Source organism: Crotalus tigris, unplaced genomic scaffold (assembly GCF_016545835.1).
Source record: "Crotalus tigris isolate CLP2741 ecotype Arizona unplaced genomic scaffold, ASM1654583v1 scf7180000017576.4783729, whole genome shotgun sequence".
NCBI lineage: Eukaryota > Metazoa > Chordata > Lepidosauria > Squamata > Viperidae > Crotalus > Crotalus tigris.
Genome location: NW_024096487.1, coordinates 2,207,786 through 2,224,738, shown reverse-complemented (window position 1 = coordinate 2,224,738; position 16,953 = coordinate 2,207,786). Strand labels below are relative to the sequence as shown.

General features: G+C 37.3%; 1 protein-coding gene across 5 annotated transcripts in view; it reads right to left on the bottom strand.

Annotated features, from left to right (window-relative positions):
• The window catches only part of PHF21A (PHD finger protein 21A), a 158,091-nt gene that overhangs the window by 33,316 nt on the left and 107,822 nt on the right, over positions 1 to 16,953 (bottom strand). For all 5 annotated transcript variants that reach the window (XM_039358577.1, XM_039358560.1, XM_039358569.1 and 2 more), the window contains exons 6-7: positions 7,829 to 8,011; positions 1,844 to 2,095 (exon numbers count right to left, since the gene is read on the bottom strand). In XM_039358577.1, the coding sequence (XP_039214511.1) occupies positions 1,844 to 2,095; positions 7,829 to 8,011 (435 nt within the window). The remainder of the gene's footprint in view (positions 1 to 1,843; positions 2,096 to 7,828; positions 8,012 to 16,953) is intronic.

The following is a 16,953-nucleotide window of genomic DNA, read 5'->3' as shown; positions in this document are numbered from 1 at the left end:
TGCGTAAAGATCTTTTTCCAAAGTAAATTACCACATCTCTTGGCAAATTCTTTTGTGTTGCCACCACAGAGTTAACCCTAAATAATTTTTCAATTTCACTAAGTATTCCCTCTTTCTCTTTGTTCAAAATCAATGCAAAATCCTTTGCAACTATTTCTTTCAAATCTCCCTGCAGAGACTCTCCCAAGCCTCTGATTCTTAAAGCATATTCCATTTGTCCATACTGAAGCATAAGAATCTCATTTTCCATTTCTTTTTCCATACTTTCAATTTTCCCCTCCATTATCTCCACTTTCTCAGCTACCTCTTCCACATGGGAATTCACCTTTTCAAGAACAGAAGCAACTCCTTTTAAAGCCAAAACAAAGTCTTGTCTCAAGATCTTATTATTTTCCTCTAAAATCTTTTTCATTTCTGCCCTAATTTGAGTTATAGCATCTCCCATCATATCTTGCAAATCCTTCATAGTTGTTAACTGACCCCCAGAAGAGGGTGGAACTATTGATTTAGAAGCTGTAGAAATCCCTGGACGCTTTGGAGCCATCTTAAGAAAAAAGCCTTTAATCCTTCTTAAAAAAAAAATTATAAGAATTCCTTCAAAAATCATAACTCCCTCCAAAGAAGGTCATTAGAAAAATAATAATTCTAACAGTCCATTCCAATCATAAGAAAATAGAAAAGGAAAAGGGAAAAAAAAAATTAGCACCAAAAAGCCTGCCGGTCAGCATTCTAACTTCCGAAAAAAAAACACCAAGAGGTTTGCCGATCGCCATTTTACTTTCCCTTTCAACAAAGAAAGAAAAATAGAAAGAGAGAATAAAAATAGAAACAAGTCTTAAAACTTAAAATCCGAATAAATCAAAGAAAGCAAAAACCAATCCTCTACTCAGCTCTGTCCGTTTAAGAAAAAACTCACCAGTTCTCTTTAATCACGGAGGTGTTTGCAGCGGCTCGTTTTGTCCCTGAGGACAAAAACAGCTGGGAAGCGGAGACAAGCCTGAACTCCGTGGGAGCACTCCTTTCACCCCCCCCAAAAAAGGGGGGGGGTGCAAAAGAGGCTCTACCACTATTCAGACACTCTCTGCTCCCCCCTTTGCCCGTGAGGGGGATTTTGAACCGCTGAACAGCTGATGTCTGCTGTTCATAGCGGTTCTTACACTTGCCCAGGAGGACGGCTAGAAAGTAGCCGCCATCGCGCGCGCAAAATCCACCGGAAGTGCAAATTGTATTTGTTTAAATAGCTGACTTCACATTCAAAATTAAAGTTTACATTTTAATAGGGTTCAATTGTTTGACATTTTGTCGACTGATCCTTGATCATAACAGTGCTTGTAATTGTTATAGAATGAAAAAATGCTGGCAAGATGTCACTGTGCAAGGTATCATTTTATGGACCCAGTGGCAGTAATATTTGATGAAGTTAAACAAGTCTTGGTGGAGTTTTTTTTCCCCAAGCAACAAAATTGAAAAAGTAAACTATGTCAGAAGTTATACCATTCAAATAAAGAGTCCCCAAGCATAAACTTCTATGATCAAGATTAAGGAATCTTTGTCTTTTCAGCAAGGAGAGTAAGAATCATAGAAACAATTTAACATCTTATTACTGGAACATGTGTTAAGGATACATAGTTGTGTAGTACTGTAGTTGTGGAGTACTGTGATATTAATAGTAATTAAAATTGAAAAATTTTAAAATGTGTAATTTTAATTTAAGCAAAGCATCAAAATATAAAATATATTCTCAAAGTATATAAATAACACACTCTATTCTCTAGTATACAGAACTTCATATTATGTTTATTATGAAAAATGGTTCAAGTGCTGAGCTACCCAGCTTGCTTACCAATGTGACTGTATTTTTTGCCACTATTTGTACTGCCTCTGTTCCTGGACCAGTGACTTTATTTGTTGTCTGGAGGTTGACAGGCGTGTTCTGTGCATCAGTGCTAAGGACAGTTTTCTGGCTGCTGTTGATGGCAGTCACCATGGCAATTGTAGGTCTTTGACCCACAACAGAGGCAGGCATGGTTGCTGTTGCTTTCAGAACAAGAGGTAGTGTCTTAGTGGTGATCATAGAAGCTGTAGTTACAGTTTTCTAAGAGAAACAGAAAACACATTTTATCTAGAAGACTGCACCACCCACTGAGAAAAATGTATTATTGAGAACTGTGAGAAAATAGAAGCAATATAGCACAATGGGAAAATATGGAAAATTTGAACACTGATATCCTTCTCCTGGAATCAATATATTTATTAATACTTTATAGCAAATTTTATATACACTTGACAATTAATCATAAAGAAATACTAGGTCATGATTTGATTACAGTTGATGAAATATGCATAATAGTAATCAAGTTTTTGTTTGCATCCTTCAATATTTGCCTTTCAACTCCTTGGAATATGTCCTTATCATATCTCTAGACTTCTGGAAAGGCATGTCTCTTCTTAACCATTTATATTGGTAATATCCAGAATGTTCAGTGCACAAGCTATCCTGTACATCAGACATGTCAAACACAAGGCCCGGGGCCCGGATGCGGCCTGCAAAGTGGTTTTATGTGGCCCACGAAGCCATCCTGGAAACAGTGAGGGAACGGCCCCGACTGCCTTGGCCCTGGCCCAGGCCAGCCAGGAGGCAATGTACAATTTTGTGGTGGCCATCTATGCTGAAATGCATTCAGTCTTAGCAATATAAGGCTGTCTGGAAAGTGAGGAACCAGCCCCTGCTGCATTGGCCCCACCCCCTGGGTGCATGCTGGGGAGGTGTCACCCTTTGTGAGGAATGAAGAAATGCATCATCGCCTGGAAGTGGCCAGCAAATGGTCCTTGCCTACTTCACATATCCGGTTTGATGGGCTCTGCCCTGGTCCCATCCCTTTCTGCCAGAGACCCTCAGATCTGTCCCACTCCTGCCCAGGCCCCCACAGGCACCCTTGATGCGAATGATGTAGAGCTGGGCACGCCCACCCAGTAGGCCACACCCACTCCATCCACGCCCACCTAGTAGGCCGCACCTTCCCTGGCCACACACACCCGAGGGCAACCACAATGCTGATGCAGCCCTCAATGAAATTGAGTTTGACACCCCTGCTGTACATGGAACAGGCAGAACTGGGTAATCCATGTTTGGAACATAACATACGTATTTTATCCAGACACAGATCCAGAATATATGTGTTCCAGATATAGGGCCTCTAGAATAACACAGAAGGGGAAAATAAAGCTATCAGTGTGTGTGGCAGCTAAGAAGAGATAAAGGAAGGAAGGTGAAGAGAACATCTAGAGAGGGGTGAGTAGCTGGGCCAGTTGAGTATCCCATTCTTCAATTCAAGTGTGGCAATGAAAGGAGGAAATGGGAAGGCCAGGTGAAGGACAAGTGGCCTGGTCATATAGGATGACAGCAGCTGCAGGGAAGAAAAGCTATGGGAAAAGGAGCAAAAAGTGGAATGGACCAGTCACTTATGCTGTGCTCAAATATAAAATGGTAGCAGGGAGATGTGCTGTGAAGATCCCTGGGCAAACTAGTACCTAGGCCATGAGGAAAAGGGAAGAGAGTGATGAGCTGTGCCAGCACTGTTCTATTCCTAGAACTTTCTGGACTGTTCTTGAAAAAAATCCAAGAATAAACAAAATGTTTCACATTTCCTGTTAGTCCAGGATTTGATGTGCCTAGGACAGTCCAGCCAAGTATTAATGACATGTAATTTCTAGTTTTGTGTAAACTTACATACTTAATGCAATATAGGTGTGAATATCTATATGGATATGTCACTGTATCTATAGAATGTCATAAAGCTGTTTTTAGTTCAAGTAGATGAAGGTTAATAGGTAAAATTCAATCCAGACAAGAATTTCCCCAAAATTAAAAGATTATTATCATATACAGTTTTTGGAAACTCCCAGTCATAGATAGTTGAAAAGCAACAGCAAATATCATATGGGAATTTTCACTGGCAAAGTATTTTTATTTTAGTAGAAGTCCCTAAGTAAGTATTGTATCTGGTATTAGATTTATTGCTGCAGTATTATATTTTCAGTTGGGATAGGATTATTTCATCAGAGGGAAGCATACTCTCTGTTAAAGTTCTGAAGTTCGCAGACAGTACAACAGTCACTGGCCTCATTCAAGACGTGATGAATCTGCACATAGATGGGAGGTTGAACAACTGGCCCTCCGGTGCAGCCATAACAATCTGGAGCTGAATATGCTTAAAACTATAAAGATGATAGTGGAATTTAGGAGGAACTCTATTTTAACCCCTTCATATGTTATGCTACAATTAACTAGAACTGGGACCCTCAAGACTTCTCCACCTATGCATGCATAGAAATCCATGATTTTGCATGACACTGAAATTTTGTTTTTTTTTTTTTTCTAAAACAGGTGCACACTTTTTGATATAGCATTCCTATCAGATGTACCAGATTCTACTTAATATGTTTAGTCTGATTTGTATAATTTAAATTATGTGTTCTTAATTAGCTACATCACAACATTAATTATAAGTGGACCCTAGAGAGTCATGTCCTAATGTAAGGCATCATGCCTTCCAAGAATATGAAAAAGAAAATACTATTGGTATTTACCAGGCAAGATTTTGCTAGCAATTATTTCAGATTATGAATGAACTCTTTAACATTTTAACAGCTGCAAACTATGAATTTTCAGTATGGTCACAGTACTACAATTAAGGATTTTACCAATACTATAATTTGTTAGTGCTGGTGTTTCCTTCTAGCTCCTTTTAATAATTGTGCACATCTTTAAAATCCTCTAATTTTTTTTTGTTAAGGCTACGCCATACAAAGTAGCTTCATAATGTTGTGAAAGAACTGATTTAATTCTTCCAAATAATTAGACTTGAAAGTTTTAAGAATAATTTGAGAAATACTGCAATATATCAGAATTAAGTCCATATGCAATTTAGATAATGATTTTATTTTTTGGATTTTGATTAATTTAATTTTTCTCTTATTAAACAAATAGATTATAACTTTAATACTTTTAAAGAAGTTCTGCAACTGAATAATAAAAGAAAAAATGTAGCAACTTTAAGGCAATTTCACTAGAGGGCTCTTTAGTTTTAAATATCATCTTGTTTAAGCAGCATATTATCTAGAAGTTAAACTATAAAACAGAATTGTAGAATTATATTCTTTTAATAGTCAACAGTTTTTAATACCAGCTAATATAAATTATGTAAGATTATTCAAAATGAACTTAATCAATAACATTTCTATAGTATTTATGTTGCCCTATTTTACTTAATGTTAATTATTTTCAATAGCACATTAATCAAAACTGTCAGAAGAGCATCAGACAAACCTGCAATTAAAATTTCAAACCTGAAGTTGGTCTAACCAATAAAATACTTACTTCATAGTAAAGGACTTCTAGAATTAAAGTTTGTGAATTAAATAATATTTTTTCTTGGCTTACCATCAGTGTACATATAATTTGATTAATTTTTTCCAGTAATTTAATGGAACACTGATATGCTGTTACCAAAGGAATAATTAGTATAAATTCAAGTCCTGCCTTAGCCATGAAAGCCAATTGGGGGACTTTGGGCCAGTCACTCTCTTTCAGCTCAGCCCACTTCACAAGGTGGTTGTTGTGAGGAAAATGGGAGAAGGAAGGTGTGTTGGATATGTTCGCTTCCTTTAGTTATTTATAAAAGTAATAAAAGTGGAATATGAATAAATAAAAATATTTTATTTTTTCTTATACTTCAGTTAGCCAATAGTCAAGAACAATCTTTCTAGTTTACTAATGACAAAGATTATTCTCCAGGTACCAGAGTCTGAAACAGAGATGATCCATATGCAAATGATCCTTTGTTATAAGTAGCAGGATAAGTCAAGTAAGTTACACAAGTGAATGGGACAACTTGCCACAGCGAGGTTGCCGCTAGGTTACCCCAGCCGGCTCGCCATGGGCAACTTGCCACAGTATAACTCACTGCGGGAGAATGCTCCTCCTTCTCTTCCTCCCCTCTCTCTCTCTCTGTCTCCTTGATCTGGCTTACAGCCCCCAATACCCCTTAACTCTCTGAAAAAAACTCATGTGCAATGAAAAGTGTGTGACTCTCTCCCAAGTGATCTTTTTTCTGGTTGGGGGGGAAAGCCCCTCTTCCCCTCCCTGCTTCATCCTCCACGATTTTCCCCCAGTCTCAGCTGAGGAGGAGGAGAAGGAGGTGGAAGTTCCCCTCACCTCCGGCATTCTCCCACAATGAGCTGTTCCATGGCCGGGATGAGGTGATGGCGGTGAGCTAACAGTGATAGCCAGCGGTTGCGAGTTGTCCAAAATCCATTACACAAAGGGGTACTGATATTTGCAGCTCTACTCACTTGCTCTGTTTACTACTTGCAATACATCAGAGCCATTCAGAACAAAACTGCAACTCCTTTGAGGTTTAATTTATTGCTCTTCACCAGGACTATTTAGAGAGTAAAATAATTTTTAGTCAAGCATTGTCTTCAATATTCTAAATTCTTATATTATTTTGGTAAGAATAGAGAATATTAACCCATAGCTACTTTGTACTATTACACCCTCACTATAATGTACTATTTTTACCAAGTTCTTTAGTCTCAAACTATATATACTTGAAAATAGAAATGAATATACTTCCTGTTGACATATTCTTCTCAACATTTATCACACAATAAATTGCCAAAGATGTTCCTTTATGAAAAATTTTAATTTACTATATCTAGTTCACAAACCTTCACCAAAGTGACTAGAATTCATTCATAAAACTTGTCCTAATCTTATTTTACTAAATATTAGATATTGGTCGAAAACTGAATTTCAAGAGAACATTTGTCTTTATTGCCTATATAAAATCAGTGTCAGAGTATGCAATGAGAAGATGTAATCATAAATTTGAGAAGTTAGATAGTATGAAATATGTCATCATTTTATTAAAAATGAACTTAAAGGTCAGAATTATTACATTATCGCCACTATTTAGACACAATATCTTTTATTGGGCAAGACAAAAGAAACTGCTTTCCGCTATGTTATTTATAGTAACTTTTGGAGAAAATGTTTCTCCACCATTTATATATGGTAATTAACATCATTTAACCCAGAGGTCCCCGACCTTTTGGGCAATAGGGACCGGTTACATGGAGAGAGGTTTTTCCGCTACAGGGTTTTATTTATTTGTGCAGACCGGTTGCTGGCATGCCATGTCTGGTCCACGCACCGGGGGTTGGGGATCCAATTTAACCTATAAACTGTAGAGTTTCTCCTGACCAATAGGTTTTTCATGCAGAGATTACTTTTTGGAACAGCAGTTGTAAGATTGAATGGGTAATTGCTTTAATTTATACATTTTAGTTTTATTAGAAAATTTATGGCTGATTATAAATTGATATCATAATATTATTCTGCATATATAACTTTGTTTACAGAAATTATACATTATTATACATTATTTCTGTATTTTAATTGCCATTCACTGAAATAAATAACATGAACTGATCAAAGGTCTCTAAATAATTCAAGATCCTAGGATGTCAGTTATAAAAAGACCAAATAGAAACAAGATGAGCATTAATCAAGGGTAGAGAGGAAAATGGCAAAAATAGAAGATGAGTACCTTTGTTTTTACTTAAAGATTTCTGAAAGCATTACCCTATCCTATAAACATTCACTCACTCCTATTCAGATCAAACTGATTTAGTTTCTATTAAATATTTGCTAGTCGTTACTAGACTAGCATTGATTTTATGTACTTTTTTCTTTATACACTGATGAACTTCAGCCTAAGAAATAACTTTTCAAAATTACAGTAACTAATTCAAACACCTTTACCTGTGATCCAAGCAGGTTTGGAGAAGGTGCAGTGGTCTGCTGCTGTAGCTGCTGCTGCTGCTGTAGAGGCTGTGATGTTTGTATTTTATTTTCTGTCTGTGCCAATGGCTGTATTTGAAACTTACTATCAGTCTGTTCCTGCTTTACCATTAAATTTTTTCGGAGTTGTTCAACTACTCTTTTCTAGCAAGAGAATAAAAATAAAAATAGTATCATATACTTTTTTCATTACAGTAAAATACATTGCAAGATTTTTTTCAAAAACAAATAGAAACAATGTAACTGGTTATAAGATGAACTTTGTTTTAAGGTTCTATATTAAAAAGTCAGTTTTGTATTAATATTAACAAAACGTGAATTTTGTTATTAATAATGAATTTTAAGTTCTAGTTCATTTTAATTACTATTACATATGTGTATGTGTATTTATATCTGATTGCATTACCATTGTTTATTTTTGTTGCTATTTGTTAAAACTCACTATAAGCTATAAAATATTTGATTAAATAAATTTCATACTAAATAAAAATAAAATAAGGAAAGCCAACTGCTAACATTGTCAAACCAGCAAATTTAAGCAAGGATAACATATCATTAAAAGCAGAAGTTGGGGGAAATTAAATGAAGACACCCCTCCCCCAGGAACTATTGCTCTTTCACAGCTCAGACAAAAGTGTGCAGCAAAATGAGGGCACTCATCATTCAAATCTTTCACAAACTTTTATAACAAGTCAGTAAAGTATTATAAGCGACAACAGTCCTGGATTATAATATCTAATTTCTGCATATGGTAGTTTTATGTATTGCTAGTATAACAGAATGTTCTTCATCAGTTTGGGTGATCTCCAATCCTATAATCCAAACTATTCATGATGTTCCTGATCTTTATTCCACCAAGCCTTTTCCACATGCATAGGAGTAGTGCATGTTTTAAACTGCATCACATTTTCTGGTGTTCAATTATTTCTGCCCTTTTTAAGCTTGAAGAATATAAAAATATATGCCATTAAAATTCCCCCTGATTTTGTTAGCCCCTTGCCCATACATGCCTATGTAGGTCATTTGTGGCATTCTGATAGAAATTATAGTTCTATGAATCATTTCACAAAAACATTATTTTTATCAGATGGTAATACTTTGTTTAATTACTGTATCTTACAGTAATTCTTATAAGCCAATAGATATGTGGTAATTTTTAGAGCCTGTCATTTATTTTTATAGAATCAAATTCTAAACGTATTTGCCCAGAGATCAAGAAAATGAGATTCCATATTCTTCATTTAGTCATTCCAATACTGATGTATTATTTACTGTTTCTTTCAGAAGTACAAAATGATGTGTCAGCAAGTATAGGCAGGAACAGAAGGATCATTTGCAGGAAGCAGAACACCATAAGGAAAAATAACAGAACGGAAGCCAATATATACCTGTCAAACTATTACTGGTACTCTAATTATTCACAGAAGAAGAATATATGCTATTTTATCTGGTTAGAGAACAGTATTCAAGAGATGCTAGGCCTGAACATTCCCAAGCTAGGTTGCAATAAATAAATCAATCCGAAGAGAAATTAGGAAGAACAAAAGTCAAGTATGCGGTTTCAATTTTACAATTCTTTCTGGTCTTCTTCCTCAAGAAACTTGTGGATAAAAATAGGAATGAAATTTCTGTAAGCTTTCAATTTTTTTTTAAAGAAGGCTTTACCTACAATGTGTGAGAAAAAAGTTGCTCTGCATTGCTCTTTTTGTCTTTTGTGGAAGATAAAAAAAAAACTTTGGCACAATACACTTTCTACTGCCTTCCATTTATGAAAGACCAGATATACAGAGGCAAAAGTTGAGTTTATTTTAATTACTTCATTAAATTAATGTAATCAGACAACAAGTTTATAATCCAAGAAATATCGTGTTTATGTATGTATGTATGTATGTATGTATGTATGTATGTATGTATAATGAGCATGGTGGTGCAGTGATTAGAATCCAGTATTGTAGGCTACCTCTGTTTGCTACCACAAGTCCAATCCTGACCAGCTCAAGGTTGATTCTCCCTTCCATCCTTCTGAGATGTAAAATGAGGACCCAGATTGTTGGGGGGCAACTCTGTAAACCGCTTAGGGAGTACTTTAAAGCATTATATAAATCTAAGTGCTATTGCTATTGCTATTGCTATTGCTATATATATATATATATATATATATATATATATATATATATATATATATATATATATATATAATATATAGGTCTTTGGTTGTTCGGGTTTTCTCCCACGTAAAATTGGAAGTGTCTTGGCGACGTTTCGACGAAGTCCCATTCGTCATCTTCAGGCTGGTGCTTTCAGCTTCGTGCTTTGAGCAGCAATGTGTGGTCTTAGCTGTTTATTCCTTTTAACCACCCAGCACAGATCAACTCTGTAGCCAAGACACTCATCTCCAGAACAAAACGCTTAGCTGACGAACAACACCTAAAACCCGAACTACACACTCTCACCAATGTACTAACATCCAATGGATTCCATAGAAATAAGATTACAAACCTAATCCAAAAAGAAACCCCCACTAAAATCCAAGACAAAGAACAAGAAAACGGCAAAGCCATCCTCCCATACATAAAAGGCATCACAGACAGAATCAGTAAGATCCTCCATAAACACAACATCAAAACAGCATTCTGCACAAACAGAAAAATATCCACCATCCTTAGAAACCCCAAAGATAAAATTGAATTAGAAAATCAAGGAGTATACGAAATCCCATGCACCACTTGTCCCACCACATACATCGGACAAACCAACAGAAGAATAAGTGCACGCATTGAAGAACATAAGAACTCAGTCAAAAAAGAGGAACCAACATCTTCCCTGGTCCAACACCTTAAAGCCACAGGACATGAAATTGACTTTAAAAATACCAGAACCATTGCCAAAAGTGAACATTTTAATAACAGAATAATCAGAGAAGCCATCGAGATAGAAAAACGCCCACACAGCATGAACAAGCGAGATGATACCTCCCGCCTACCAGCCATTTGGAAACCCGCCCTTATTGACAAACGACTCCCTAACACAAAAAATGATACCAGACCCACACTCACAAAAACCACACAGGATGTCACCACCACACATCCACGCAAAAAACAAACCCAAAGCCACACCGATGACGAGGCACGACCACAAACCAGAAGCCAGACCACAGCTGCATCATTAGCCACTTTAAACCCCTCCAATCCATACATGAAGCAAACTGACACCCTCCATGAAGAGGAAGCACGACCACGAACGCGAAGCCAGAAAATAGCAAGGCAGCCCAAAATCTCAAACCCCTCTGCAACTCAGACTAACCTGAGCACAACCAAACAGAACACTCCCCCAGCCAATCAGAGCACAGCCAAGCCCCTAACCATTCAGAACACACCTCCACCCAATCAGAACACAGCCAAGCTCCCACCCAATCAGTTCATACCCCCACTGGCAGTTAAAAGGAATAAACAGCTAAGACCACACATTGCTGCTCAAAGCACGAAGCTGAAAGCACCAGCCTGAAGATGACGAATGGGACTTCGTCGAAATGTCGCCAAGACACTTCCAATTTTACGTGGGAGAAAACCCGAACAACCAAAGACCTACATACAAATACCCGCGAAAACCTCAGAAAACACACACACACACACACACACATTCAGGCTGGTGTTTTCAGCTTCGTGCTGCTCGAAGCATATCCCTTTCACTAATCCTGGGATTGGCCGGAGTCCTTTCACTTCCCTCGTGGGTAGTGATTGTCTCCCTCCCACCAACCTTCTGTCCATGGTTCTGCTTGCTGGGGTGTGTGTGTGTTATCCCCCATTTCTTTTTGGTTCCTCCGGTTATCCCAGTCAAGTTACGGTCCAATCCCCCCGTCTTCTGCAATTGCGGTTCAAGTATTCCATTCCGCTTTATGCTATTCTCCCTCCTGTCCCTTTCTATAGGTGTCATCTCAATTTGTACTTTACTGGGTCCATCGCTATTCCCCCCCTCATTTCTGGGAGCAACCGCTTAGGGCTGCACGAGTGACGGTCCATAGCTCTTGACGAAAGCTAGGTTTAGCAAATAAATTTTCTATATTTTTATTCTCTTGGTGATCGACTTTTATTTGATTTTAACATGAATATACCCAAGAGTCATATTTTTACTTGTATAGCTGATATATACATATATACATACATACATACATACATACATATACATAGATACATAGATACATACATATATATACACACACAGATCTAATTGACGGTCAGTAGGAATTTTAACTATCTGAACTTTTTAATTCAAGGAAACTAAAAGTTCTTATAATTATTTGAATTTCTGAAACCATATTTTGAAAAGTGATACTGCTGACATTTATCTTCTATTTCAGCAATTAACAATATAAGTAATGCCAGAAAAGAGCACCACGGGAATACTATAAAATAAGTGTCTGCAGCACTAGATAGTCCAACTAGGTATCTGTCTCTCCAACTAGGACGGGCCCAACAAGTCAGATCAAATCGAAAACTTATTAATCCCACATTATTAGGAGGTCTGAGGAACTGAAGCCAGAAGGTAGTGCTTCAGTGGCAGGGCTAACACTGTGGAACAACTTTCCTGGCAGAGATAAGATTGGCTCCCTCTGTGTTGATATACAGAAGTTAGCAAAGAAAGAATTGAGAGCCTTCCCCTGATTTTTATTATGCCATCTTTAACTTTTATTTTAATTGTTTGGCAAATGTTATTGCTACACTTTTGATAAAAGGTTTGTACAGTAGATGTTTTAACTAGTTTTATATTCAATATAAGCTGTTAAGGCTGGAATAGGATAGAAGTATGTAAAATAAAAATACATAAATAATTCAATGCAAGCATATTGTTCAGCTGGTACAAATGTCCTATGAAACAGGCTGCAACTCAGGTCAAAAATGAGATTCAGAAATTCAAAGCTTTGTTAGTACAAACAGAAATGCACAAACTGCTTTAATATTTAGTAAAAAAAAAATCTTCAAGTCAAACTCAATTCCTATAACTATATAGAAAGAGACTTGGACATTCCATCCAATCTTTTTGGTATCATTACTCTTAATGAAGTAATTCTATTTACCTAAGGATTTGACTGAATCGGTTACATGTTTCTAATGCAAATGTACATCCTACTTTACCTTTTGGTGAGGATGTATTTACAATCTTGGGTTCTGATTAAAATAAGATGGTAACGTAAGGTAAGGTAAGGTAAGGTAAGGTACGATAACCTTTGTTGTCATTTTTTAACACATGCAACAGCGGAAAGTTGAGAGTTCACAAGGTTGATGCTATATGGAACAAAACTGACTGAATCTGGATGTTCTGCTTCAGATACCACGAAGCCTCCTCCAAGAAGGTAACAAGGAAAACAGGTCATGAAGAGGATGTGTAGCATCCCAATCCTGTGGACCTTGCTCAAGCACTGCTTATATCCTATGTCCTGGATAGAAGGGAGTGAACTGCCAATAATCTTTTTTGCCATCCTCACCACTCTCTGCACTGCCTTCCTGTCTGAAGCAGTAATGCTTCCAAACCAGAGAGTAATGCAATATGACAGGTTGCTCTCGACCGTCCCTCTGTAGAAAGTGCTAAGGACAGGGGAAATACAGAAAATACAGGCAGTGCTATGCCCACTTCACCAGTGTCTCATTGTTGAGCGACCAAGCTAGTCTACTTCTTAGCTGCACACCCAGAAACTTGATGCTGCTAACCTCCACAGGAGATCTTATCTATCTGATCTGATCTGTTTCTAGTTTTATCCAAGCTGCTGTTTATATATTTGTTGTTATGCTATTTAGGTTGTATTTTTCTACTGTTAGCCACCCAGAATCATGTCAATGAAAAAAAAGTCATACAAATCAAAATAAATAAAGGGGAGAACTGCACTCTTTGTAATCCTGTATCTAATATTTTGCCAGGAGTAACAGTCCATTTTTTAATTTACCCAGCTATTTCCTCCAATATGTCTTTGACATATTATAAATCACATCATTTTCTGTTTTGGTCAGCATTTCCACTTTCAAACATTTTTTTCCCAGCTGAACCATCACCACAACATATGTCTATAACAGGAGTTCTCAACCTTGGCAACTTTAAGACTTGTGGACTTCAACTCCCAGAATTCCTCAGCCAGCAAAGCTGAATTGAAGTCCACAAGTCTTAAAGTTGCCAAGGTTGAGAGCCCCTGGTCTATAACATTCTGCCATCTACTCATCCCACTCCATTTAGGATCATTCAGACCTCTCTTAAATCTAGAAGCTCTGTGTAATTATGGTTTGGCTATGGATACAGAAAATATATTTCAGTCAGGTGACACAGCCATGATTTATAATGATCAAAAATAGTAATTATATCCTAAGGAAATTAGTAATTGGGCACAATAGCTAAGGGATATAGAAGAGCTATCCTGAATTTATTCATATATTTACAGAACTGCTCATCCCACAGTATTAGGCACTTAATGACTGTTTTCATTTATATATTTTATTTTGAAGGACTTAACATATTTTTTTTTATGCTATTCTGCCCACTTTTAGTCAACAGAGCCAATTTGCAGATAGGCCTACAGCACTAAACAAGACTGAATAAATAACTCTAATAAATAAACCATTCCTAAATTATAGAGTTCAGTTACAGTAGGTAGCAATCATCTATCCTTTATTGAAAAAACAAAGAGAATAAATAATCTATAGTGGAATACTAATTTGAAAATTGCTTTGATTTTCAAAGGCTGCTAGTGTTATGATTAAACATTACATTCTGTTCAGTGATATTCATGGGGAGGGGAGAGGAACCTTCACTTTAGCTCCTGAGGAGTGACACTTTTGCCACTTTACTGCTTCCACTAATACCTAATCTACAGGGTCAAGGACACCACATCTTGGAAGAATGAATGACTTTCTTCTCAGCTAGAACTGTCATAACAACAGTTTTGAAGAGGAAGTATTGATTTCATTTGACATCTGATGGAGCAAAATGTTTCTGAATGCCAACATTGATCGTATAAAGAAAATGTCTTAAAGTAATATAATATGTAATAACAAATATAAGAACTTTACTTCACGTACTATTGTAAAAATAAACGCTACATAGCAGAATGCAAACTTTCCTATCAAGTCCACGAATAGTTCATAGAACAATTGTTTGACAGTTTGACTGTGACAATTACAGACTGCGGAACCTCTGTACTAGGGCTTAAAAAAGATCAAGTGCTTGTCACTCTCATAGCAGGTATAGTGAGATAGAATGTGTGAACAGTCCATTTTTCTTTATAATTACACTCCATTAACCTTCTACATGAGAATTCCCTTGTGCTTTCATACCAACAGCACCAACTGCCCATTTCTGATAAGGTTGTATGGAGTTTGCAAGAATGGGAAATATAACAAAAATTCACTTCAATACTGAACATTTAAACACAGGCTGAGCACAATTCTATAATTTAATAGCATATGCACTCAGCGTAGAAAAGATTTAAGGGAATATTCTGCTACCTACCTTTCTGTAAAACTTCAATACATATAAACAAAAAAATAAAATAAAAGTATACTTGTCATATTGAAATAAATGATCATAATCCATTTTTCATTACAGAATCCTCCCAAAAAGGCCATTCAGCACAATCAGAGCCATTTATACAAGAAAAGCAACAAAGGATAAGATGACACAACAGAGAACAGTTCACATCCAGAATAATAAAATAACCCTGGATGGAAAACTATTCTAAATGCTATCTTTTCTTGGTGCTAATCTACCAACACCCCTTTGGTAATACTCTAGATAAATAAAATTGGAGCAAAGTAATTTCACAATCAATCTTTTTAAAAACAGAAAGACAATATTCTCTGAATGAATGTATGTCCCATTTAGAACACAGGAAATATAAACAAGCTTTCCAGGCTCTTTAAACCAAGTATGCCTAGATTCTCAACAAGTCCTGCTTTTACTCGTCACTGCATCAGTGGGGAGAGGGATGAGCAAAGGACTCAGGAGTATAGGCCAGGAGTTTCTACTCCCCAGTGGGTCACCCAAGGCATGAAGGTCATCTAGCTGCCTAGCTCAGGGGTAAGCAACCCAAAACACTTAAAAGAGCCACTTGGACCCGTTTTCCACCAAAAACAAAACACTGGGAGCCGCAAAACCATTTTGATATCTAAAATGAAGATAACACTGCATATATCCTTTTTTACCTTTATTATAGGTGTGTGTGTGTTTGTGTGTTTGTGTGTGTGTGTGTTTGTGTGTATATATATATGTATATGTATGTATGTATGTATATACACACACACACACACACACACACACACACACACAGGTAAAAAAGGATATATACAGTGTTATCTTCATTTTAGATGTCAAAAGGGTCTCTCTCTCTCTCTCTCTCTCTATCTGCCCTTGGTCTGCCACTCCTCTTCCCCCGCTCTCTTTCTTTCTCTCTCTCTCTTTCCTCTCTCTCTCTCTCTCTCTCCCTCTCTCTTTCTCTCTCTCTCCCCCCCCCCTCTCCTATCTGCTGCTCACCTGACAAGCTTCAGGCTGTTGTCCAACAAGATTAGGGGTAGTCAACCTCGTCTCTTTTATGACTCATGGACTTCAACTCCCAGAATTCCTGAGTCAGCCTAGCTGGGCTAGCTAGCTCTCTCCTGCCCTTCCTGCTTCCTGCAGAGATGCAGCAAAGGGAAGAGCTCCACCCAGTAAGCTTTTCAGCTCCTCGGAGAACACTGTGAGTGCACTCTCTTTTTTTTACACACACACACACACAAATACACACACACACACACAGAGAGAGAGAGAGAGAGAGAGAGAGAGAGAAAAGCAGGAAAGCGCAATTCCTCTCTCTGTCTCTGTCTCTCTCTGCAAAGGCAGAGGAGGCCGGGAGCCGCAGGGGAAGGCTCAAAGAGCCACATGCGGCTCCGGAGCCGCAGGTTGCCGACCTGTGGCCTAGCTTAAGCAAGCAGGTACCTATATTGGTCAGCAGCATTAAGGGAAGATGCAGGAAGCAGATGATAGCTTTAATGGCAGTGGCATCAGTTCATGCCACACTAAACTACTACTGTATATTTTTACCAAGAAAACACGTGGATTTCTAATATATA